We start from the raw sequence: 27,366 nt of genomic DNA, 5'->3' as shown, positions 1-27,366 counted from the left end.
ACGTCAGCACGTCGTTACGCACCAGTCCTTTCTCCCAAGCTCGTCGTGGTGGTCGGTGGGGGTTCAGACGATGTCGTGATAGGCTCCTAATAACCAGCAAAGTAGCAAGGTACTGTCACTTTGTTCCTTCCCATATAACGAGACAAAAATTAATTGCAGTAAATAAAAAGGCCCCGAGTGGTCCTTTTATTTATTTAACGAAGGTAGGTTTAAAGTTAGTTACCCGTAGCAACTGGTAGAGGTCAGGGAAAGGTCCACAACAAAAAAGAGAAATTGAGAAAAAGATGTCAAAACCTTATAAAAGTTTAATTTTTAAAAAATCACAGTTGGGTTGTAGAATAACAGCAGTCGCCTCATGAAATATTGTTTTTTTATCTCCCTTCCTGAAGGTGCCACCTGCTGCTTTAGTACAGTTCCAAAATGCCAACAACCCTTCAGTAATTCAGCCAAGTGACCAATCTTCATGACCAGAAATTATTTACTGTTACCAACTATATACATCATCATGTCATTTTCCAGAAACCCTTCTAACACTGTAAAGCAATGTACTTGAAGATTTCAATATGGAACCGTAGAAGTTCACAGCACAGAAATAGGCCATTTGGCCTATTGTATCTGTGCCAGCTCTCTACTAGAGTAACAGCATAGCAGCCTCATGGCAACAAACCAAAACTGGTTCATTTTATCTTTCTTTGGAATGAGCACCATAAGTGAAGCTGAGAGCCTCCATGAAGGGTGAATAACCCCTAACTCTAACCTCTACACCTACAAACATAACATGTTTGTGTATAAAATTATTAGGGGCCTAGATAGAGTGGATAGGAAGGACCTATTTCCCTTAGCAGAGGAGTCAATAATTAGGGGGCATAGATTTAAAATAATTGGTAGAAAGATTAGAGGGGAGCTGAGGAAAAAAAAATTCACCCAGAGGGTGGTGGGGGTCTGGAACTCACTGCCTGAAAGGGTGGTGCAGGCAGAAACCCTCATTGCATTTAAAAGGTGCTTGGATGTGCACGTGAAGTGCCGTAACCTACAAGGCTGCGGACCAAGAGTTGGAAAGTGGGATTAGGTTGGATAGCTCTTTTTTGGCCGGCACAGGCCTGGCCTCCCTCTGTGCCATAAATTTCTATGAACATACAAGGGACAGGAAAAGACTACCTGGCCCACAAAGCCTGTCCCATTCCATGTGTTCCAACCTGCTCACACCAATAAGCCCACCCTATCCACTCCCCTACCTCCATCCATGCAAGCTCCTGAGAGATGCAAAACACCTGATAAAAAACCTTAGGCCAATTTAGGAAATTTCTTTCTAACCCCTCGAGACCATTGAACAAGCACCAGGAGGCCACAATGACATGTACCTTTATCCCCATCAAGATGTCTACCACTTGCAGCTCCCTTACCAATGCTCGCTCTATGTGTTCCTGCACACAGTATGGGACTGGGCATTGTGCTACCCAATCTTTTTAATTATTTGTTCTTGGGATGTGGGTAACACTGGCAGCATCTGTTGCCCACCCTTAATTGCCGAGGGCATTAAGAGTCAGCCACATAACGTGGAGCTGGAGTCATAGAATCATAGAAGTTTACAACATGGAAACAGGCCCTTCGGCCCAACATGTCCATGTCACCCAGTTTATACCACTAAGCTAGTCCCAATTGCCTGCACTTGGCCCATATCCCTCTATACCCATCTTACCCATGTAACTGTCCAAATGCTTTTTAAAAGACAAAATTGTACCCGCCTCTACTACTGCATCTGGCAGCTCGTTCCAGACACTCACCACCCTTTGAGTGAAAAAATTGCCCCTCTGGACCCTTTTGTATCTCTCCCCTCTCACCTTAAATCTATGTCCCCTCGTTATAGACTCCCCTACCTTTGGGAAAAGATTTTGACTATCTACCTTATCTATGCCCCTCATTATTTTATAGACTTCTATAAGGTCACCCCTAAACCTCCTACTCTCCAGGGAAAAAAGACCCAGTCTATCTAACCTCTCCCTATAAGTCAAACCATCAAGTCCCGGTAGCATCCTAGTAAATCTTTTCTGCACTCTTTCTAGTTTAATAATATCCTTTCTATAATAGGGTGACCAGAACTGTACACAGTATTCCAAGTGTGGCCTTACTAATGTCTTGTACACTTCAACAAGACATCCCAACTCCTGTATTCAATGTTATGACCAATGAAACCAAGCATGCCGAATGCCTTCTTCACCACCCTATCCACCTGTGACTCCACTTTCAAGGAGCTATGAACCTGTACTCCTAGATCTCTTTGTTCTATAACTCTTCCCAACGCCCTACCATTAACGGAGTAGGTCCTGGTCTGATTCGATCTACCAAAATGCATCACCTCACATTTATCTAAATTAAACTCCATCTGCCATTCATCGGCCCATTGGCCCAATTTATCAAGATCCCGTTGCAATTCTAGATAACCTTCTTCACTGTCCACAATGCCACCAATCTTGGTGTCATCTGCAAACTTACTAACCATTCCTCCTAAATTCTCATCCAAATCATTAATATAAATAACAAATAACAGCGGACCCAGCACCGATCCCTGAGGCACACCGCTGGACACAGGCCTCCAGTTTGAAAAACAACCCTCTACAACCACCCTCTGTCTTCTGTCGTCAAGCCAATTTTGTATCCAATTGGCTACCTCACCTTGGATCCCGTGAGATTTAACCTTATGTAACAACCTACCATGCGGTACCTTGTATAGGCCAGACTGGGTAGGATATTAGTAAACCACATGGGTTTTTATAACAATATGGCAGCTTTCATGGTCATTTTCTGGTGCTAGTCGTTTCTATTCTGTGCACAACTCGCCATGCATAACTACTTTGCCTGAGAACGGAGGCTGAAAACTCCATAACAACTCTTAAGCTTGCTGTCTCTGTTCAGGTCGTAACTGGGAAGCTATATCAATCTTCAACCTTTGCTCTTAGGTACCAAATCAGTTATATCATCTTCCCCTTTCTTTGGGTGGACAAAGGAAGGGGAAGACTATGATATAACTGATTGTTATTGAGGTAACATTCATGTGGTTCACCCGATGTATACACCGCTGTCATGGTATCGCGACAACATAATTTACATTGCTCCATTTCTCCATCACAGTATACGGACCTTCCCAGTGAACCTGGAACATGTTTTACCTCACTAGCAGTAAAACTAACACACTCTGACCGACTCAGCATTCTTGGGTCTAGGCACCGCAGTTATACCAGCATTTCTAGCGGGTTCACAAACATTCCAGATTCCTCAAGTGCATTCTGCTCATGGGCGCAGAAGGTGTTGGGTGGGGGTGGGGGAGGTGTTGCGGCAGGATGTTCAGGGTGTTCAAACACCCCTCCGAAATCTCTGATGTTAAAAAAAATTGGTCCACTCCTTTCAAAAGAATGAGCTACACAACATTTGATAGAATACAGAAACAACGGATGTTCTTCCAGAACTAGACAGTTCCACCCTTCGACCAGTGAAAACCAATTAGTTGGGCTTGCGCTTATAAACGTGCTTTAGAGTTTTTGGCCGACAAGACAGTTTTATCTTTTCATTTGCTTTATTTGAATTGTGAGATTAATAGAAGTAATGTTTCTATTTGAACCTTAGTGAAATTCCTATATGAAAAATAGACCTTTTGAAGTAGTATTGTTTGATCTGGCAAACTCATATCCAAACACCATCCTGCACCTCCCCCCCAAAAAAATCCTGCCTCCACGACTGATTCTGCTAGAGTGCTCAAGTCCTCTCTCGAGCATGTGCTCCATTATATTCATCAATGGATTTACCCAATGTGCCTTTTTGATCAGTATTAAAGAGCCACAAACTTAATGCCTGTGCAGTAACTCAAAGAGCAAGAACCCCATCTGTTCCTTGTAGACAAACAAAAACATATGCCAACTTTTTGTTCCCATCATGCTCAACTTATGCCTGCAACATTTGCTTCAGCATGCCATTAAACCTCTCTACAGCCCATTTATGAGGCACTGCTCCCATAATTGTGAGATTAACTGGGACCAAAAATGCCTTGATCAGACAGAATTTCCTCTGGAAAACCAACACACAAAAGATTTACAAAAGCACACTAGCTACAACATCTGCTTATGTTGACTTGAGCCCAATGGCATCTGGATACCTAGACATGTGATATGTGTGTAGCCCACCATCATCAAGATATACTTGTTCTGTAACTTGGTTGTGACTGGTAGGGGACCTACAATATATATCCTCCTTTTAAATGATCCATTAATTATGGTAAGGATGGCTCATTGCAATCCCCTTGTGTACCCATTCTCTAGCACAGATCACACATCCTTAAAAACATTTGGCTAATTAAAATGTTACAGTATGTAATTCTTTGTAAAAATGGAATAGAAAAAAAAACTTACTAGGGATATTAAAGCCAACAGCAAAAGCTTTTTATAAATATTTTAACAACACAGAATGGCCTCCTTCTGTGCTGTAATGATTCTATGAAAAATGTGGTAAAGGGGAATGTGGGCCCATTAAAGGCAGAAGCAGGTGAGACTTGTATATCCAAGTTTGCAGGCACAGTAAGTTGTGTAGATGGTAGCAGGGAGTGACAAAGGGACATAGACCAAGTGATTGGGCAAAACAGTGGCAGATGGAGTTCAATGTGAGGTCACTCACTTGGGATCAGAGAAAGACTAATCAGAATATTTTCTTAATGGGGAGAGACTAGGAGCTGTGTAGGAGCAAAGGGATTTGTGTGTCTATGTACAAAAATCACTAAAAGCTAATGCACAGGTACAAAAAAGTAATCCAAAGGCTAATGGAATATTGGCCTTCATCTCAAGGGGGTTGGAATACAAAAATGAGGAAGTTATGCATCAATTGTAGAAAGCCTTTGTCAGACCCCATCTGCGTTCAGTTTTGAGCACAGTGCCTCAGGAAAGTTATACTGGACTTGCAGAGGGTACCGCACAGATTCACCAGTGATCTTGGGGCTTCAAAGGGTAAATTGTGAGAACACGCTGCATAAACTTGTATTCCCTTGAATTTAGAAGGTGATCTAACTGAGGTGTTTAAAATGATAAATGGATTCGATAGGCTAAAGAAACTGGGGCTGAAATTGGATCTCGTTGCAGCAGCTTTCCTGGCAGAAAACTGGTGCAGAGATCCAATTTAGAGGGCCAACCTCCCACACAAGAACGGCATTAGAAATACATTCAGCGCCATTTTGGTTTGGGTACTGTAGAGGGGTCCTGGAGGCCACCCAAAACAGACGCAAGGCCCCTTGAATATGCTAAGAAGAGGCCCGACACCTGTTTTCGGACCCAAACTGGAAATTGATTTGCCCTGAACCCAGCAGGCTTCAGGCCTGCTGTGTTCAGGATTACCTGGTCTACATGCTTAAAAGGACCGCTGAAGGCCACCACCAAAAGTTTTTTTTTTAAAAACTCAGCTTAATGCAGAGCCAGGAGAAGCAGAGTGCTCCACTGAACTGCGAGCAGCTACAACCCCCCATCACCCCCCCCCCCCCCAACCTCCAGATTGCCTCTCCCACCCCCCAGACACACCTTAGATCCTTGCTACCCAGCAAGCTGACTTCAGGGTCACATACAGCAAATTTATCAAAGTATGATGCAGTAGTGTATTTCATAATTTTCTATACACAACTAGCATATCTCCCATACTGGTCACTACCACTCTTCAAAACGGTCAGCCAGTTGTACACAAATAACTTGGGTTATTTCAATCAGATTTCCTCATCCCCCCCCACCATGTGAGAAGGGGGCTAGTTGGGTCAACTGAGATAGGAACTCAATTCATGGTGAACATTGCACAATTTATTTTTTCTTGAAGATACTGTAATACACTAGTTGTATGTCAATCATTAAAATACCCCTTGTTAAAATTTCTCACTTTGTTTTGCATGTTAAGTGTGTTCACAAGCATAGCAAGAGCCACCACACTTTTTGCCACCCATGAGGTAAAGCTAATCTTTATTCTAAATCCCAGAAGGGAAAACAAATTGAAAATATTTAGAACACATACAATCTAGTTCAATTACAATTCACCTTGATACTTACTGCAAGCATCATGTATTTCAACACACCTAAGTGCCATGTATCTGGTAATAGTGTGAAAAATCATCCAAATGAATGTTAAACTAAACTGAAAATTTCTGTAAAAAAGATTAGTCATGTCTTATTTTGTGCAGTTGTAGTCCCAAAAACTCAGCTTTAGTGTTTATTAAAACCATTAAAGCTAAAAAGATTAAAGCACAACAATGCTCATCTTAAACTGAAATGCTGATGTACTATAAAAGGCCATAAAGCTAATATTGCAAACTACATGTTTATTAATACTTTTGGTGCAATAGTTTTAATATAACAGCCCTTGTCATTGTCTTGCACGATGTATTATGAATTTGGTTTTCAAATGGTGAGGATTTAGCATGGATCAGATAAAATGCAACTGGGGTACAAAAAACTCAATTTGAAAAATGACAGAATTTTATTTGTGCAGAAAGCAGTGGGCAAATGCTGTTAAACTACCTCATCAATTTATCACAAGCTAGCATACTACATATGCATTTTTCAATTGCAGTCATTTTGGAATGCTCATTAGAAAAATAGTATGTTAATAAGAGACCATTCTCTGCACATAATTCGATGCATTTAAATTACAGTTTGAACATTTTTTTCTTAATAGTCTCCAAATAGCTTCAAACCATTTAATAAATGAAATTGTATTCACAGCTTCCATGGGAAGGATGCCATAGGCTTTGTAACAATCACTTACTGCAATAGCTCAAATGCCGACTGCATGCCCAATTAACTCTTCAAGCACTGAATACATTAACTTCATGAGAATAATTTATAGCATATGTAACAAATGGCATTGATTTAGATTTTCTTGTACATAAATGAATGTCCATTTGGTTGATTCCATCCTATTCAAATTAAAATGCAATTGGATTACTAGCTTCCAATTCAAATCCAAAAGATTAATTCTTACGAGGAATTGCAAGATGATATAAAAGGTGGATTAATTTGAAGACCATAGCAAGAAAACAAATGCAGGGCAGTAACAGGTTTATTCCCTTCTCTGACCTATACTACTATAAAAAGGAGTCAAGCAGACCGGAGGGGGGGAGGGGAGGGGAGGGGGGGGGGAGGGGGGGGAGGGGAGGGGGGGGGGGGGGGAGGGGAAAGGAAGCACCCTTGCTTCCCACACTGCTACTGTAGTCCAATAGTAAGCAGTCTGCTCCTTAGATACAGGAAGAAGAATTTGAAATAAGTTAAATTTGAAATTATCCAATAAAGTTTAGTTCAAATGACTAAACAATCAAGTAAAATGGATTTTCAAAAATCAGGATATTTCCTTAGTGGACTATGATTTGGGTTTATGAAGTAGTTTACTCCCTACACAAATAATAGGGAGCAGAATGTCACAAATTACAAAAGGATGAAGACTCAGTAAAAAAGTATTTTTTAAAAATGGATTAACCAAGAGCAGGGGATTATAGGCTGGAGATATAAATCTGCATAGGTGCAAAAAGTAGACCAAACCGTTAAGGTGAGAAAATTTGTTTATTCTTGTTCCTGACAGCATACCTTTTAAGCATAGGATAACTTGAACAAACTTAACATTTTTAAATATGCTATTTAGAATTAGATCCTTGTTCTGAAGGGACATTTTACTTTTAAACAAAATTTCTTAATACCTTTTTAAAAAAGGCCAACTATAATCAAGATTTGATCAACTAATACTATCAATTGGTCACTTTATGCAAATATTAGTATACAGATAAATTGGGCTTCTCAAATATTCACTGAACCTTCATAAAAGGAACCAGACATTGAAAACCAGCTACTTTGTAATTTGCATGCAAAATTGGTTATTTTTTTTTTAAAAAGCTAAAGAATCAAGACAAATTTACAAGACAAAAATAGTATATGTACAAAGTCATGCTAGGGCAACAGGGCTAGGATACAACATTCTTCAGTTTTATAAGCAATAGCAGAAAAGTCCAGATTACTTGCAGTATAGCACAGAACCAATGCAAAAGTCCCCTTCAAACTGAACAACTCAAGAATAATCATCCACCATTTAATTTGGTTTTCCTACTCAAGAGCAAAAAAGGAATGTTAAGTATCAAACTATGGCCAGTTTTAGATAATGAACTGGGGATTAAAGCTAATTACAATAATTTTTGACCTTTAACCAAGTGGGAAGAAAGAATTTATGTCCTCTGCTTGGATCATGCTTGAACCAGAGGTCAAAGGAGTGCTCGATCCAGGTGTGCCAGTGGACCCTGGTGTCTCCTTATTTTTCTGGCTCACACCAAAAAAGGACAAAAAACAAAAGTGCTTGATGAGTTAATTTTCTTGGAAAACTGCATTCAACATTTTCACTATGTAAATCCATTACAGCTTGGAACACAAAAGTATAAAAATTTAATTTTCCAGTTTATATGAAGTAAATATTCAAAATTCAAGCTTATGTCAGTCACATTCTTCTAACGGAAAAATCCCAGTTTCTTGCAGAGCCACTCTTCAGTCAAGTCTTCTGTATTTCTAATTTCAAACACCTGAAAGAAAAATACATGCTTAAATCACCAATTCATGTGACTCATCTCTAAAGTGCAACAAATTAGTATGAATCCTTGATCAATGCTAATTTTATGAGGCAACCCATAGCATAGCACACTGGTGTTTCAGTTACTGAGCAAAGACAACATTTCTGGCCATTTACCTACAGACTAGATTTATTTCTACAATTCAGGAAAATCTCATCAAGATTTCAATCTTATTCAAGAAAGCTCTCGAATTGTACTGTACTTTAAACTTCAACAATGAATACTGTCCCCAGGCTTTTAAGGAGCAGGGGAAGGAGAGGAAAGCTGCAGAATAATCAGTGCCCTAATTACTACTGAATGACCTCCACCAGAACATATGTTGATGCTAACTGTTCAGGCTCACAACAGTGCAAGATACTGGACAAGGTTGTTTAAACATGTTAAACAATTTAGAAATAAATATTATACAATTAAAACAATTTATAAATCCTGGACAGCAGCTATATCGTTTTACAAAAGCAGATTGTATCCTAAATACTTTTGGACTGATAGCATCATCTTCCCATCACATCCTAGCAGCAGTTTCAACAGCTGTTCAGAAGTGAATGTGCTCTTCATCTACCTGTGTATGCCTGGAAGTGTTTGCAGCCTTCAATTCATCAGCATTGATGCCATTGTGCATGTTGGATCAGCAATTGCTGAGAGTGGCCATAGGTATACTGTCCCATGCTGATGACTCACTTTGATGGTTTTCAGTTTCTACCATCAGCTTGCTTCTTTCCCCACCAGTGAAGACAAAAAACAGCAGCTGACCATTCTATCTCAGATCCTCAACTGCCTCCTGCTCTATAGATTACATCAACACTAGCACGGGGCTGGGGCTGATTGAGAAAGATACGCAAATGTCCATTCTGAACAACTTGACAATTATCCAAGAATTAGACCGGGCTGACCAGGTGAGCTGAAGTTGAGATTGAGAACTTGAAGCTTGACTTGTTTCCCGAAGACCACTAACAGTAACTTAAATGTGCTGCTGCATACAAAGACTAAGATGGTCCTTGCTATGCTTGCATCTTGACCAGCTACATCTGCATATGCAGCTAGCATCTTGTTGGACCTAGTCTACAAAATGCTACCGGAACACACAGTATTAGACTTGTTCTGGAAATAGATTTCCTTAACCTTCTTTAGTTTTTTTCCTTTACAAAACAGTGCTGAAGTCAGACGACAGCTGCCTAATCAAGGCACCATTTCCCATCTATCCAGCCATCCTGAACTGGCTGTGAATCCTGGTCATCCATTTGGTACCAGTGCTTTCTCTTCTAGGATAGGATCACTAGTGGGTATATCCCTTTTCTGTTGTGTAAACCACAATATTTCATTCAGCTTTGCTTTCTCAGCAGGGACCAATGCTTTGAGGCAACAGTACAGCATCTTTCTTCTACTTTGCAGTGGTTCTGCTTCCAATTTGATAGTCGCCTCTACGCCACCATGATCAGCTGCAACTCTTCTGCCATAATTCATCCTTCAAGCCTAAGCTCCATTAGTCTGTCTCAGACCTTTATCTCTTCCTCTTGTAACCTATGGAGAAGTCTATGCAAGAGTAGAAGACGACAACAGATCGATTTCCTGTTGCTCACTAGATTAAGTTGCAGAATGAGTCGTGGGAGTGTTCAGGTTGCCAAGGGGCTTATTAAATAGTTTCAGTATTCCAGGGTCCTACTGTAAAGCAAACGTAATACAAGGCACAAGAATACAAAAGCAGTTTTGTTTCAAAAGACAGAATGGTGCAGTGATTTGAGATTCTAAACTGATGTCACCATTGCTCCTGTTCTCAGCTTTGCAGACTTAAGGAAACACCGAGTTGGAGCCTAACATTTCCCTATGGGCGAGCCATCCTTGACTTGCATTAAGCAATGTGTAAAAAAAGAAAATTACAAATTTTTTTTCTATTTCCAAGCCCACAGAAGCAAAGGCCAGGTTCACTAACCCCACTGCTTACCAAGCTGAGATTAGCTAATTCAGCACAGATCATGGACTAAATTTGGGATGTTATGATCCACTACCATACCATGCAGTTCATTTACCCACTGAGTCACCAGGGTGTATAGACTTGTAGTTTAAGGGAATTACAAGTTTAATCCATTCTCAGACTACTGTTCAAATCAGGAATGGGTGGCCAATTCTGGCCACCCATATATGCAATTGCAAATGATACAGATTGTAGAGAAAAACAATTCCATAGAGTTTTTTTACATGCAGGAATACATTTCAAAGTGCTTTATATGGAGGAAAAAACAGTGGATGCTGAGAAGGAGGGGAAACAAAGGTGGGTGGCAAAGGCATGGTTAAAGACAAGGGTTTGAAGAGGCTTTTAAAAAGCAGAGAGAAAGATTACAAGGAACTAGGCAAAGAGTTACACAGCAGAGAGCATCAGCAGAATGAGTGGCAACTAAACAATGGTCTGAAGGTGCAGGGAACAAGTAGTAGCCTGATCTTAGAGAGAAGGGGACAAGACTGAAAGAAATTACAGACAAAGTCAGGCAAGGCCATGGAGATATTAAAGTGATGGAAGGCATGGACTAGGGTTTAAATGATGGAATGGAAGAAAAAAGGTTGTGCAGAGTTGGGCAATGTTGAAGGAGGTGGAAGAAAGCAGTCTTGATTATGGAGTGCATGACATAGGAGAAAGATGAACTTAGAGTGGAACACTACTAAAATTCAACATCTCCTGACAGACTGAGGTGGTAATCATTATAAAATCATTACTGAATTATCAGCTCCTAACATCACTCTGGGGAGTCCATTCCCAAGTGCATTCAGCATAAACTGAGTGTAACTTGGTATCTTAAGTTCCCCCATGGCTAGTGGGTAAAGTCACTCCAGTTTGTACCAAATTAATTGATCTCAGCTAGAGAAGCAGTTGGACAACCACAACTGATCTCAGTGCCTCAATGCGCTACAAAGTGGGAAAAACAAACAGCAAGGAGTTCCCACTTCTGATTATTATCCATTGATCCTTCCTGGAAAATGCTCATGCATGGACAAGGGACCTGAAATGGTTTTGTGTCAGCTGAGATTGCTTGCAACACATGTCTTAAGCTCACATTAATATTTACTGGCGCAGGGTACTGGAGGATTGCTGGCACCCAAATAATTATACCCAGCAAGAATCTGTCTCCACGAGGGGAAAAAAAATTGAAATCCTTTGTAACCAGTCATTTGCATTTGAAGTATCATTCAAGCAAGCCTAAAAAGGTAATTTATTCAACACAGAAAGGAGGAACCTACGCAACACACTGAGTTTCCAAGTTTAGTGAAGGAATAAAAAGCATACAATTCGATGCCACGTGCAGGAATAACTAATGTAATTTATATTAGCAGCAACTCCACTTGACAGCACTGTAAAATAAACACTGAGATGATAATGTCTCTGGTGGCTACCAGGTGCCATCACACACACTACATGCTGCAGCTTTTCTCGCCTCAGGCAGGCCAAACTCTTAATCTGCTATTGTGTTGTTTTCCTGTATGGGCCTTCAACATTGGAGAACTCCCGCAGTCAGAAAGCTAGTCACTATAACTGCACATGTGCAGTTGTTGTTCCATTGCTGAAAAATACTAAATTTCATGCTGCAAATGCAAATAAGTTGACGTCAGAGCATTGAGAAATAAAACATACAATTCTACAACATATAGCCCAGGGGAAAAAATGATGCAAACAGCTTGCTGTCATTCTCCCCTTTCTCATCATACTCTAACGAAGGCTTGCATTCTGCTAGCAATAGCACAGCACTGAGACTGAAATTGTTAGAATAGTTCCTCTAGCAAAGAGGAATTGTTTTAACCTTCTCCCAATTGTCTCTTCATTCCCTCCCACCCCCTCACCAAAACCACCTAATTGTCTCTTTCCTACATCCCAAACCTACCAAATATTCACTTTAAATGTGGAAACCATTATAAAATGGGAAGATTATAGTTATCAGCTTGTAAAAATGAGAGCTACGTACATAAGTTCTGTTAAAAAATTGATACTTAAAATTATAAACTCTCACCTTGGTAAATTGTGCAATATCCACCAATCCAATTTTGCTACCAGCATATATCATCTGCTGTTCAGGCTTACAACCTAAAATCAAAAGCCACAGAAAGCCATTACAAACTAGAAGTAACTGATCTTTAAATTAGAATAGATTGTATTTGCCCAATCCTTCACAGCCAATCCTACTTCCACCCAGGATAGCAATTTGTCGTAGAAAGTTCTCTCTTACAGAAGTCTTTACCATATAAACCTTCACATTCTTAAAGAGTGAGAGATTGTTTCCACTGGTCAGCATGATGTTACAAGAGGGCACAGATTAAAGATGATCAAAAAAGGAATCAAAAAGGAAGGGTTTTTTTGCCACAAACCAGTTAAAACAGAATCCTGGAATTGTTTTAAAACAGTATTAGATACTTGCTCGAAAAAGAAAAATATTGTAGGATATGAAGACCAAGCAGATATTGCACTCCATAATTCAAACCTGAAGAGAAAGTTTGGTTACTATATAGTGAGCGTGCAGATCAGTGCTGGTGCCATTGATTTCATCGTCTATAATAGTGTTAACATGTGGCCGTGTCAGCTGCTGCACTGACATTTCAACAGCTAAAAGCAGAAGCATTAAACTACTGATTTCTGAATCCCAGTGTGGTGTAATATGGGATAAGCTTTTGTGCATTGGTCATCATACTCAATAACATTACAACCAGATACACACCCAGAAACTATGCACTTGCTATACTCAGGCTCTTTAGTGATATTAATGCAAATAACCACTCTAAAATAAGTATTCAACTTTCTTTCAGTAGATCATGTATGTTTTGCAGTGGTGCAGACTTGCCTGAATAAAAATAAATAGGTAAAATTTCCAAAAAAAGTATTTCTTCTGGAACACATAGTAAATCCTAGAAAAACTTCAGGTTATTAATCTAACATTGTTCAATCCTAACTGGTTACATTTCACTGTTCCTGAAGTGGCAAGAGCTGCAGCAGTCAAAAGTAACTATGATTAGCTTCTGCATTTTATATTCAACAAATCACCAAGTGCTTACACTAACTTTTCAACTCACTAGTGGAAGAGCAGTAATATACTCAAAAATTTCAATTAAGGAAATATTATGGCAACTAGTCACTATAGGATTGAGAAATCAATTAAAAGGAAACAAATATATTCTGTTTGAATAAGAGAAAAAGCAATGGATTATTACATTTGAGAAAAAACCTTCAGAATTGCTGATTTATGTTAATTTCTTAGTATTTAAAAAAAAAGGGTTTGGTAAGTGACACAATGCATTACAATGTTATCAGGCTATCCCACAGCAAGATAGAACACAGGACCGATTCCCCATACTGCAGAATTCCCGAACTGAGTCTAGGAAAAAGCAGTATGATGTACCTGGTAACGCCAACAGTGCATTGATTTTTTTTGTTGAATCATAGAGCAATATATCAAAAAAGCAATTTGAGCAGCAATAGATAGTGCAGCACAAGAGTTGCGTACACTATGGTATTGCTATGACTTTAATGTTAAGAGCGCGTGATTTTACTTATGTACACATTAGTTAGCAGTTGTAGCAGTCTTTTCATCCTCCACCACAGAACACTAACCTCTATCAATTTTCAATATATAAGCATTTCAGCATGTTCTACCCAAATTGCTTTGAATAATTCTGAATATCTTTAGTAATAGATTGTCATAGAAACAAGGAATAAGTTTCTTAAATTGGAGATTTACGACCCTTTACAAGATGGCATGAGATCAAGGCATATTATGCTTGCATCAAGCATTACAGGAAAAAAAGGAATCTTCAGAAGCAACATTGACCTATCCAGAAGGATATCTTTATAAATCAATCTTGCAAAAATTCATTTAAAAAATCTACATGAAAAAGGCAAGAAAAAAAATGGAAAAGTGTTGGACAAGCTAAACTTTGAAGAGAGCAGGCAGGAAACCCACACATCATTCTGTTGAAACAAAAAGAAAAAATTGTGACGTGTTGACACAAAGACAAACTGAAAAAGAATTTAGAAATTGACCACTTACCACAAGGACTAGAGAATATAAAGCATTGTGGATAGGAGATCCTTCCATCAGTATGTTTATATCTGTAGCTATATACTACAAATGTGGTTACAGTTAAGAAAACTACAGCAGTTTTAAATTGGATTACCTACACTTCAGTTGTAGGTACACTGAGAAAACCATTACAAAATTTGTGATGGTGAACCTGCCTCATCTATTTTAAGATGGGCTGAATGGCCTTCCTTATCCGTAATTATAAAATGAAAAAAAGTCTTCTGTATAGTGCATCACACATTAAATGTGTGGATAACACATTGAACCTGTCCAAAGGAATAAAAACAAGTTTTGCACATTTCTCATCGGTTCAAATAAGCAACTTAAGCATACTAAATCATTGAAATACAAATCAAAGAACTCAACCATTGAAAAGTTGCAACTTTAAACAAGTATGCTGTTGTATTTTTTTTTCCCCCCCAAAGTAGATCGAGCTGTCAATTTTATTTCTAGCCCATCTCAATATATAGCGCAAGAGAATTACAAAAAAATGACATATAATCAGCCACGATAAACTTAGAAACCCTTCCTGATATTTCATCCACAATGGTCCAGCAGAGATCCTAGGATAGTAATTAGGCGAGGGAGCCCTGGCCTAGAGACACTGGAAGCCAATTGCAGTGCCCTCAACGCTGCCCAGCTGAGTCTAGCTAACAATGCAGACAATAGATGGAACTGGGCAACCACACATTTTGTACATCTCTGTATAATCATAATTTTTTTTTTAAAGTGGTGCAACAATTCCTATAATTACAGACTCTCCTTTCAATGTGTGACCTTTTGCATTCTTTGGTTAAACAACTATGTTAATAAGCCTCCTGTGTTACCACAAGGTCTACTTTTAATTAGATGCTTAAAAGTCGTTAACATAAAATTCTATAAGTACGCTCTCTTGATTACTCGTTGGTGTTGTACCGCACTACATAGACCAGAAAGGCCCCAAATTCAATCCCTGATCATGATGAATTGGCTAATTTCAGACACTAGGTTTAAGGGTGGAGAGGGGAAAAGCACCATGAAAGTCATTCCTAGTTAGTATTTAGTGATTCCTGCTGGAAAGAGAACATATGGCTATCAGACAAGCAAGTTATGAGTGTGCACTGTAAAGTCTCTTCCAAATCCATGGTAGAATAGCCGATTGACTGTCCTTGATCATCCATGAAGAATAAACACACTGGCTAGATGCTGATGGGCTACTAGTGCCTAAAAAAAAAATCAAACCCAGCAGGAGCCCTGATTTAAGAAAGAAATGGGAAGATTTTAAAAACCCACACATCCATTTAGATACAATTCTGGTAAAGTGAAAAATATTTTATTCCAATTGTGATGCATGACATGATTCAGAAAGGTTGGCCATTAGAAGTCATTCCTAGAGAGTTTAATGTTCATTTAGTTGAAAGAGTTTGTGTCACTATTGCATATTAAACAAGCCTACTAAAAAAGGACCACTCAGTAGTTAATTATAATCAACTTAAATTGGCATATGGTAGCAAATGATTACCAAACATTTCCTGCCAACCCAGAGAGAACATCTGCTTCAAATTCAACATCTACCTTTTTCATTACATAAGCTAGTCTTCGGCCAATTCGATTCACTCCACGTGATATCAAGAAACGGCTGAGTGCACTGGATACAGCAAAGGCTATGGGCCCCGACAACATCCCAGCTGTCGTGCTGAAGACTTGTGCTCCAGAACTAGCTGCGCCTCTAGACAAGCTGTTCCAGTACAGCTACAACACTGGCATCTACCCGACAATGTGGAAAATTGCCCAGGTATGTCCTGTCCACAAAAAGCAGGACAAATCCAATCCGGCCAATTACCACCCCATCAGTCTACTCTCAATCATCAGCAAAGTGATGGAAGGTGTCGTCGACAGTGCTATCAAGCGGCACTTACTCACCAATAACCTGCTCACCGATGCTCAGTTTGGGTTCCGCCAGGATCACTCGGCGCCAAACCTCATTACAGCCTTGGTCCAAACATGGACAAATGAGCTGAATTCCAGAGGTAAGGTGAGAGTGACTGCCCTTGACATCAAGGCAGCATTTCACAGAGTGTGGCACCAAGGAGCCCTAGTAAAATTGAAGTCAATGGGAATCAGGGGGAAAACTCTCCAGTGGCTGGAGTCATACCTCGCACAAAGGAAGATGGTAGTGGTTGTTGGAGGCCAATCATCTCAGCCCCAGGGCATTGCTGCAGGAGTTCCTCAAGGCAGTGTCCTAGGCCCAACCATCTTCAGCTGCTTCATCAACGACCTTCCCTCCATCATAAGGTCAGAAATGGAGATGTTCGCTGATGATTGCACAACGTTCAGTTCCATTCACAACCCCTCAGATGCAGTAAGACCTGGACAACATCCAGGCTTGAGCTCATAAGTGGCAAGTAACATTCGTGCCAGAAAAGTGCCAGGCAATGACCATCTCCAACAAGAGAGGGTCTAACCACCTCCCCATGACATTCAATGGCATTACCATCGCCGAATCCCCCACCATCAACATCCTGGAGGTCACCATTGACCAGAAACTTAACTGGACCAGCCATATAAATACTGTGGCCACAAGAGCAGGTCAGAGGCTGGGTATTCTGCAGCGAGTGACTCACCTCCTGACTCCCCAAAGCCTTTCCACCATCTACAAGGCACAAGTCAGGAGTGTGATGGAATACTCTCCACTTGCTTGGATGAATGCAGCTCCAACACTCAAGAAGCTCGACACCATCCAGGACAAAAGCAGCCTGCTTGATTGGCACCCCATCCACCACCGGCGCACTGTGGCTGCAGTGTGTACCATCCACAGGATGCACTGCAGCAACTCGCCAAGGCTTCTTAGACAGCACCTCCCAAACCCGCGACCTCTACCACCTAGAAGGACAAGAGCAGCAGGCACATGGGAACAACACCACCTGCACGTTCCCCTCCAAGTCACTCACCATCCCGACTTGGAAATATATCGCCGTTCCTTCATCGTCGCTGGGTCAAAATCCTGGAATTCCCTTCCTAACAGCACTGTGGGAGAACCTTCACCACACGGACTGCAGCGGTTCAAGAAGGCGGCTCACCACCACCTTCTCAAGGGCAATTAGGGATGGGCAATAAATGCTAGCCTTGCCAGCGACACCCACATCCCATGAACAAATTTTTTAAAATTTCACTTAAATAATTTAAAATATGGATTTCCAATGTTATTTTGTGCATAAGTGATCTGAAAAAAAAAATTAGATAAGTAAGATTTCTCAAAACTTAAAAGCAAGAAAAGGATATCTGGGTTGATGTTCAGGTAGTTCATTCTTGAGTTCATCTGGGGAAATATCCTAAATTAACAGTAGGCAAAGAGTTCAAGTTATATACACTTCATCAGCAATGTTGGTCTACTGTAATATGTAGACAATTTTGATGGCTTGTGTACACACATTTCACAATTTCCTTCCTCTAATCTTTAGCAGAGCCCTTGATTTCTCCCATCTTAAGATAGAGCTGTCCTGTCCCAGATGGAGCCTTGGTCAGAGCCCTTGTCTTCATATAGCTTCTCTTAATCAGTCAGATTCATAAAAGAGAACTGCAATCCTGCTTACTGAAAGTAATCACACAGATCCACACTTGCTGTGGATCCAAGAAACCATCTACATTTGGGTCAGTTTTTCCCAAAGTTAAAATATTAAACATGTTGTAAGAATTTTTTTTAAATTCCAGCTCTTCCCCAGGCTAAAAATGTTCAAGTTAAAAAGATGTGACTAACCTCATGCTCTTCATCCAGAATCACCATATGTTGCTCCTGATCAATCTTCACTGTGACATAAAGTATTAAGTTAAAAGTGCTTTCTCGGAAAGTATATGTTCATACACCTTTTAAACTCAGACAAGCTAGAAAGATATTGGAAATTAGAAATCAAAATATTGTACTATTAACTACCAGTTTATTTTCTATTATTCCTCCATCAAGAATATTCCAAATTAGTTTGCAGTCTCTCGTGATAAGGGCTAGAAAACTAAAAATGCTACTTTGGATACAAAAACAAGTGTTTGTTTAATTCAGTGTACAAAATGCATCTCCCACTTTAGTGTACAGAATAAATATGCCAGTGATTTTTTTCTGAGCTTAAAATTTTCAGTCATAGGGTTCTTTTCTTATTTGATTACAAATGTTTATTTGCCCCAAATTTAAAATCACTCTGTGCAGTTTTGCATATGTTAACTTATTAGTTTTATTCCCTTAAATAAGATCTGCTGCAGCACAGAAATAGAACATGTTGCCCCTAAATATAATAGAAAAGCAAGATGTAATAGGACACAACTTACATTTTGCTGTTCACATTTACCAAGTTATGTTCATATTTTTGCTCAAGAGTTTGCATTTATCAATTATGTGCTGCTCACCCCTCCTGAAGCATGTCCAATGGAAACAAAACATAATTCAGAATATCTAATCCTTCACTAAAGAAATCCTCTTTTGAGCACAGCCCATGGATATTAGTCAGGGAGATCCTTCTAGACAGTGCACCCACTACCCAGTTTGCAGTTCCACAGCACCCCTCTTCATTTAAAAAAAAAACTTGGAACTGCCTCTAAACAACAGACAATCGCTGATCTAAATACCCAAGATCCTTTATATTTCTGTATACAGGTGCCTTACAGCTTTTTGCTTCCCTTCTCCAATTAATTGCTGTGGGAAGGGCCTTTCATACTCAAGACAATGGACTAGCCACAATGACCTTCAAGGTAGTTTAGTACTTTTGGTAATATACCATTTCATAGCTTGGTGCTAGGTTATGGCTGTCCATTCTCATGCTAAAAATGATTAGAAGTACAGCTTCAGAACTTTTGCTTAGGTTCATAGTACTGAAAGGAGAAAAATACCCAGGCCCAAATGTTTGGTTGGTTGGGTAGAGAGATGATTGATAAATAGTTATATTAGCATTGGCTAATCAAAGATGATCAGCATGGATTTGTAATGGGCAGGTGGTGCTTGATTATTCATTGTTGAGAAGATTGAGGCATGTGGTATTAAAGGGAATGTAACGATGGACAGAAAGCAGAGGTAAATTAATGTTTTTCAAATTGGCAGGACTGGGTAGTGGTGTGCCCTATGCATCTGTACTGGGACCTCTTTTCCATTTGTAGAAAATAATTTGGACATAGGCACAAGAGGGATGATACCAAAGTTTGCCATTACCAAATTAGGGGGCATATCAAACTGAAAAATAAAGTGCAAGATTCCAGGTCAGAAGACAAGTAGTTTTTTGTTATTGTTCCCTCACGATAGGGTGTAATTCAATGCAAAGAAATGTGAAGTAGTACATTTTGGGAAAAGTGAAAGTACATCCTAAACAGTAAAATTCTTAAGTGTAGAGCAAGAGAGCGATCTAGATATACACAGGCAGAAAACTATAAAAAAAGCACAGACAGAAAACTATAAAAAGACAAGTAGAATTTTGGTTTTATATAAAGGGACATTGAATATAAAAGTAGAGAGGTGATGTTGAATTTGTACAAAATGTTGATTAGTCCAAAGGCATACTGCCTACAGTTCTGGAGACCTCATTACTGGAAGGATATTAAGAGTTGTAGAAAAGGCTTGTTTCATTGGGACAGAAAGGTGAAGTGTGGGGAATCAAAGACATTTTCAAAATTATGAAAAGGTTTTGAGAAGCTGGTAAAAGATTTTTGCTAACCAGCAGAAACATCAGTAACAAGGGGCATATACTCAGGATAATCACCAGAAAAATAATGGGAAAGTTAGATTTTTATTCCACCACTCCGGTTATTGGAACGTTGTATGGCGTACCACAGGTGGCTATTGACGCAGATTTTTTTTAATATAAAAGGAACATAAAAGATACAAGAAAAGTGCAGGGTGACAGGATTAGGACAAATTGCTCCAATTGAAGAACTGGCATCTGCACAGGCACAGTAGGCTGAACTGTGTAAATTATGGGTGTTTTTTTTAAAACCGCCCAGTGGGAAACTGACGCGATCAGATAGGCCGCTCAACTTAACTTTTCATTGTCTCCAATCGGGCAACCAAGCTGATCACGTCAGTTTCCCACCGTGCGGGTTAGGTTCAACTTCTCCCCCCCAGTGATTTTAGGAGCGTATTACATTTATCTTTTGATGCAATTTAAATTTAGAATCCTGGTAAATAGCTAATATCAGCATATTTATACTGCATGTTATAGCTACAGGTCACTCACAGAAGATGAAAGAAAATTTTGCAAACATTTTAAAAAGCTCAAGTTTCATTAAAACTATCATCCTAGCAATGTAACTCAAACGTACATTGAAAGTGGAATTGAAAGCACAGGGGAAATTGATGCGAATCATGGACAGTTTGCTTTATTAAAAAACTAAAGCTCATTAGTTTTCTATAACATTACAATTGTTTCGAACTTTAAATAATTTACATCTTCAGTTGACTTTACTTAAACATTTCATAACTAAAGAACAAGATTAAAATCATTAGAACCCCTGAACTCTGTTTGTTTGTCACTTGACTTGGATTTGAGATAGCTGAAACAAGTCATAGCAATGCCAACAAAACAACTTTGAAAAATCATTCCTTGCATTTACAAGGTTTTGTTTCAAGCCAGAACATCATAGATTCATAGCTTCACTAACGAGATTTAGAATCCGTCTATGAGATGCCTTTTAAAATCATGTTTGCAATTTGTGGCTTTCTGGTTGCATGCACTGAACCTGACGGCGATATAGATGCGTGTATTACAGGAGTGGTGTAATAGGTCAGGAAGACCCATCTTGTTTTGGGGTCGTCTGGTGTTTTAAAGCTGGCTGCAGAAAAATAAAACTTGCATGATTATCAAATCGAATTGTCCTCGAATTAAAAAATTAATTGTCCTCCGTACTTCTGTGGGCATTTTAAACAGACAGGACGAGAAGTTGTTAACGCTCTAAATAAGCGGATTCTGGCACTGAGCAAATCAGTTCACCGTCTAAGATGTTTCACTCACTTATCAGAGCAGCATTCGTGGTTTCTTTGCGAAAGCGAAATTTTTTAAGCTTTTCCATCAGCTGTTCGTCGACACCACACAAACTCACTGGGCAGCTCTGAAAACAACGGCATAAAAAAAACCAGGCCATTACCAACCAAACGGCAGGCAGTAAATTTTAGAAGCGCTGCTAACTAATCTTATATTTGTATTCTAATCAAGATACAAGTAATTTACTGGCTGGTTTAAATCTATTTTCGGACAAAAATGAAACGAGCAAACAAAAAAAATTGGGGAATTTTAGGTCGTGCCGGCGCTCAGGCCTGGTGGCTGCTCCCCATTCCTTGGACATGTCGCGACAGCTCAAAGGGCGGTTTCCCTGGAACAACGGCAGCAAAGCCGCTGCTAACCGGGTATCCCCGACACCGGTGAGACTCGGCGACCCTTGCGGTACAAAGGGCACAGATTGTCTAGGTCTAATTCTCGTTCCTTACCATTTTTGTTTCTCTCTCTCCCCGGCTCCTGTTTATTTTTCCCTTCAGCTCTTTCTAGTCTCGTGATTCAGGTATGAACCAATCAGTACCGGGACTCGTCCTCCCCCAATTCAAATTACATCATCGGAAAGAGCTCCAGGATCTGGGATGGACCAAAAGATCAGGGCAGGAAATAGAGCTCGCTCAAGGAGGAGGCTTCATTACTCACTCACCTGTAACTACCTTAAAATAATTTTACAACACCAAGTTATAGTCCAACAATTTTATTTGAAATTCACAAGCTTTCGGAGGCTTCCTCCTTCCTTCCTCAGGTGAATGTTCCACAACATTCACCTGAGGAAGGAGGAAGCCTCCGAAAGCTTGTGAATTTCAAATAAAATTGTTGGACTATAACTTGGTGTTGTAAAATTGTTTACAATTGTCAACCCCAGTCCATCAATGGCCTCTCCACATCATACCTTAAAATAAGCAGTGGGGTTGTTAGAACAAGGAGTGCCTGTCAGAACCTGCAGTGGAAGCAGAACCCATAATAGCTTTTAAGTGGATTTTTTAAAAAAAATTTCAAAGGGGGATGGGAAAAGGATATGGTAATGGGACTAAGTGGAATAGCTCTTTCAGAGCACAGACACAAAAGGCTGAATGGTCTCCTGTGCTTTAAAATTCAATGGTTCTTTAGATAGAGTAGAATTTAAAAATGAGAGTGCTGAAAGACACAGGAGAAGAGGTTTGTGAAATGCTCACAATCATTATGAGGGAGTCATTGGACCACTGTGATAGAGTTGCCAACCCTCCAGGGTTGTTCTGGAGTCTCCAGGAATTAAAGATGAACACTGCTGCGAATTAAAAATTGTGATTTGTTTTTCATTTTGTTTTAAAACCTTTTGTTTGTTAGTTCCATTCCATGTAAAATAATGGAATCCATTATCAAGACTATAATTGAGGGTCCATTTGTACAATAACAATCTAGTGAACAGCAGTCAGCATGAATTCAGAAGGGGAGGATCCTGCCTGATTAACCTTCCTTGACATCTTTGAGGAAGTGACTGTGGAAAGCCCTATGACATGATGCACCTTAACGTCCAAAAGGCGTTTGACAAAGTTCCACACAAAAGGCTATTAATTAAACTCAAAACTGTGGAGATTCAGGTAAGTCCTAGGAATAGATAAGAAACTGGTTGAAGTGCAGAAAACAACAAGTACTCATTAGAGCAGTTATTTTGGAATGGGAGTGGGACTATTGAGTGGGGTACCTCAGGGCTGGGACTATTACTGTTTCTAATTTATGTAAATAACCAGGATTCAGAAACTTAATACAAAGTGGTCAAATTTGCAGATGATACCAAAGTAAGAGGAGCAGTGGCGTCAGAAGAAGCAGCTCAAACTACAGAATGAGTTGGACAAGATATGCAAGTATGCAGAACAATTGCAGATGAAATTTAATGCAGAAAAATGTAAAAGTGCTACACATAGGAAGAAAAAAATAGATGACATGTATTCCATGAGGTGTTGAAATAGTTAAGAATGAAGCTGAAAGAGAGCTAGGAATTTTAGTAGACTCAATGATAAACATATCCAACCATTATGGTAGGAGCAGAGGACCATCATCCACACTGATTTTTGTCAATAAACTCTGCCATGGATCAGGCCTCAAACATTGACCATCAATGTGTAAAGCTGACCTGTGTTATGTATGGGAATAGTACATGAGAAAACTATTATTGGATAAGGAAGATCCTACATTTATATACTACACAACAACAACTTGCATTTATATAACACCCTTAATGTAGAAAAAAAATCCCACAGCATACTTAAAAAAAAATGAACACCGAGCCAAAGGAGGAGATACTAGGAGAGATGACTGAAAACTTGGTCAAAGAGTTGGGATTTAAGGAGCGCCTTAAAGGAAGAGGCAGAGGGGTTTAGGGGAGGTCATTCCAGAACGCGAGGCATAGGCGGCTGATAGGCATGCCCACCAATGGAGGGGCAAGGTGAAGGGGGATGCACAGGAGGCAGGGCTGTATCACGTGGTCAGGATATCCTATAGCACTTTATGTGGGGCCTCTGTTTAACATCTCACCTGAAAGAGGGCACCTGTAACAATGTAGTACTTCCTCAGTATATCAGCCAAGATAAGATGCTCAAGTTCTGAAGTGGGGCTTGATCCCACAGCCTGACTGGGAAGCAAGAATGCTACCAACTTGAGGGCAAATTATTGACCTGGTTAGGAAATTGGCTGAGCGGCAGGAGACAGAGAGTAGGGTTAATGGGGAGGTACTCAAATTGGCAGGATGTGACTAGTGGTGACCCACAGGATCTGTGTTGGGTCCTCAACTATTCACTGTATTTATTAACGACTTAGATGACGGGATAGAGAGTTACATATCCAGGTTTGCCAATGACACAAAAATAGGCAGTAGTGTAGATGGAAGCATAAAATTACAGAGAGATAATACATTAAGTGAATGGGCAAAACTGTGGCAAATGGATTTCAATGTAGGCAAGTGTGAGGTCATCCAATTTGAACCTAAAAAAGAAAGATTAGCATACTTTCTAAATGGTGAAAAACTCAAAAGTGGAGGTCCAAAGAGACTTAGGGGTCCATGTACATAGATCATTAAAATGTCATGGACAGGTACAGAAAAATAATCAGAAAGGCTAATGGAATGCTAGCCTTTATATCTAGAGGACTAGAATACGAGGGGTGGAAGTTATACTACAGCTATACAAAGCCCTGGTTAGACCACATCTGGAATACTGCATTCAGTTCTGGACACTGCACCTTAGGAAGGATATGATGACCTTGGAGGGAGTGCAGCGTAGATTTACCAGAATGATATCTGAACTCCAAGGGTTAAATTACGAGGAGATATTACACGAACTAGGGTTGTACTCCCTGGAAAATAGAATTCACCTTTGATAACCAGTTCTTTACCCAAACACACAGAACAGCCATGGGGACCAAATTCGCACCCCAATACGCCAACATTTTCATGCACAAGTTCGAGCAGGACTTCTTCACTGCACAGGACCTCCAACCAACATTATACACCAGATACATCGACGACATTTTCTTTCTATGGACCCACGGCGAACAATCACTAAAGAGACTACACGATAACATCAACAAGTTCCATCCCACCATCAAACTCACCATGGACTACTCCTCAGAATCGGTTTCTTTCTTGGACACACGAATCTCCATCAAAGACGGGCACCTCAGCACCTCACTCTACCGCAAGCCCACGGACAACCTCACGATGCTCCACTTTTCCAGCTTCCACCCTAACCACGTCAAAGAGGCCATCCCCTATGGACAGGCCCTGCGAATACACAGGATCTGCTCAGACGAGGAGGAACGCGATGGACACCTACAGATGCTGAAAAACGCCCTCGTAAGAACGGGATATGACGCTCGACTCGTCGATCGACAGTTCCGACGGGCCACAGCGAAAAATCGCGTAGACCTCCTCAGAAGACTAACACGGGACGCAACCAACAGAGTACCCTTCGTCGTCCAGTACTTCCCCGGAGCGGAGAAACTACGCCATGTTCTCCGCAGCCTTCAACATGTCATCGATGACGACGAGCACCACGCTAAGGCCATCCCCACACCTCCACTACTCGCCTTCAAACAGCCACCCAACCTCAAACAGACCATCGTTCGCAGCAAATTACCCAGCTTTCAGGAGAACAGCGTCCACGACACCACACAACCCTGCCACGGCAACCTCTGCAAGACATGCCAGATCATCGACACAGATACCAACATCACACGAGAGGACACCACCCACCAGGTACATGGTTCATACTCCTGTGACTCGGCCAATGTTGTCTACCTCATACGTTGCAGGAAAAGATGCCCTGGAACATGGTACATTGGTGAGACCATGCAGACACTGCGACAACGAATGAACGGACACCTCGCAACAATCGCCAGACAGGAGGGTTCCCTCCCAGTCGGGGAACACTTCAGCAGTCAAGGACATTCAGCCACCGATCTTCGCGTAAGCGTTCTCCAAGGCGGCCTTCGAGACACACGACAACGCAAAATCGTCGAGCAGGAATTGATAGCCAAGTTCCGCACCCATGAGGACGGCCTCAACCGGGATCTTGGGTTCATGTCACGCTACACGTAACCCCACCAGCGAATAAAAGTTATCTGTTTTTAATACAACGGGTCATTTTCTGTCTTTCTCTTCCTTTCGGATGTTTCTCCCTCTCTCTCTCTGTTTTGTGTTCTGGCCGTTTGTATATTGGGTGGTCCTGTAGGTAACACCTCTCTGTCTGAACACTTTGATTGCCTTGACAACGGGCAGTTGGAAAGATTATCTGTAATCACCAGGTATTGTTCTCTGAATATAAATGCGAAACGTTCAAGGATTTCCACATTCACCTGACGAAGGAGAAAGCCTCCGAAAGCTTGTGATTTTCAAATAAAATTGTTGGACTATGACCTGGTGTTGTAAGATTCTTTACATTGGAAAATAGAAGATTAAGGGGTGATTTGATCGAAGTTTTCAAGATATTAAGGGGAACTGGTAGGGTAGATAGAAACTATTTCCACTGGTTGGGGAATCTAGGACTCGGGGACATAGAATCATAGAAAGGTTACAGCACGGAAGGAGGCCATTCGGCCCATTGAGTCTGCACTAGCTCTAAGGAGCTTTTTCCCTTCGTTGAGGGTTCTATAACAAGGGGACATAGATTCAAGGTAAAAGGCGGGAGGTTTAGAGGGGATTTTAGAAAGAACTTTTTCACCCAGAGGGTGGTTGGAGTCTGGAACTCACTGTCTGAAAGGGTTGTGGAGGCAGGAACCCTCACAACATTCAAGAAGCATTTGGATGAGCACTTGAAATGCCATAGCATACAAGGCTACGGACCAAATGCTGGAATATGGGATTAGAGTAGACAGGGCTGATGGCCGGCGCGGACACGATGGGCCGAAGGGCCTCTATCCGTGCTGTATAACTCTATGACTCTATGCAAGAGCAATCCAGCTAGTCCCACTTCCCCCACCTTATCCCCGTAGCCCTGCAATTTTTTTCCTTTCAAGGAAAGCCTTCAGGGATATTGCCTAAAAATTAGAGCCAGGACTTTTAGGAAACACTTCTACACGTAGAAGTTTGGAACTTTCTTCTGCAAACGGCAGTTGATGCTAGCTCATTGATAATTTTAAATCTGAGATTGATAGATTTTTGTTAACCACAGGTACTAAGGGATATGGGGCCAAAGCGGGTATATTCGATCATTTT

The 27,366-nt window shown here is 40.5% G+C and overlaps 2 protein-coding genes across 2 annotated transcripts; one reads left to right on the top strand and one right to left on the bottom strand.

Annotated features, from left to right (window-relative positions):
* The first annotated feature begins 42 nt into the window (after positions 1-42).
* On the top strand, positions 43-26,567 carry LOC137326468 (uncharacterized). The gene is made up of 2 exons (XM_067991590.1): positions 43-109; positions 25,059-26,567. Exon 2 carries the CDS (start codon positions 25,066-25,068, stop codon positions 26,248-26,250), a length of 1,185 nt encoding a protein of 394 aa, XP_067847691.1. The 5' UTR covers positions 43-109; positions 25,059-25,065; the 3' UTR covers positions 26,251-26,567.
* On the bottom strand, positions 7,159-22,219 carry LOC137326473 (glia maturation factor beta-like). Its single transcript, XM_067991598.1, has 7 exons — positions 22,112-22,219; positions 21,639-21,735; positions 18,413-18,462; positions 17,938-17,987; positions 14,644-14,726; positions 12,616-12,689; positions 7,159-8,572 (listed from the first exon to the last, which is right to left on the bottom strand). Exons 1-7 carry the CDS (start codon positions 22,112-22,114, stop codon positions 8,501-8,503), a joined length of 429 nt encoding a protein of 142 aa, XP_067847699.1. The 5' UTR covers positions 22,115-22,219; the 3' UTR covers positions 7,159-8,500.
* Positions 26,568-27,366: the final 799 nt, after the last annotated feature.

The sequence above is a fragment of the Heptranchias perlo genome, chromosome 10, assembly GCF_035084215.1.
Source record: "Heptranchias perlo isolate sHepPer1 chromosome 10, sHepPer1.hap1, whole genome shotgun sequence".
Lineage (NCBI taxonomy): Eukaryota > Metazoa > Chordata > Chondrichthyes > Hexanchiformes > Hexanchidae > Heptranchias > Heptranchias perlo.
This window is presented reverse-complemented; position numbering and strand designations above follow the sequence as displayed.

Excerpts from the sequence above, each read along its gene's own strand:
- LOC137326473 (XM_067991598.1), bottom strand. Across the intron at positions 18,463-21,638 it reads CACGAATGCTGCTCTGATAA|TGAAGATTGATCAGGAGCAA; the intron begins GTGAGTGAAACA and ends TTTATGTCACAG. Across the intron at positions 14,727-17,937 it reads CTACCTGAACATCAACCCAG|ATTTGTAGTATATAGCTACA; the intron begins ATATCCTTTTCT and ends AACTGTAACCAC.
- LOC137326468 (XM_067991590.1), top strand. The coding sequence starts at position 25,066 with ATGGGGACCAAATTCGCACCCCAATACGCCAACATTTTCATGCACAAG.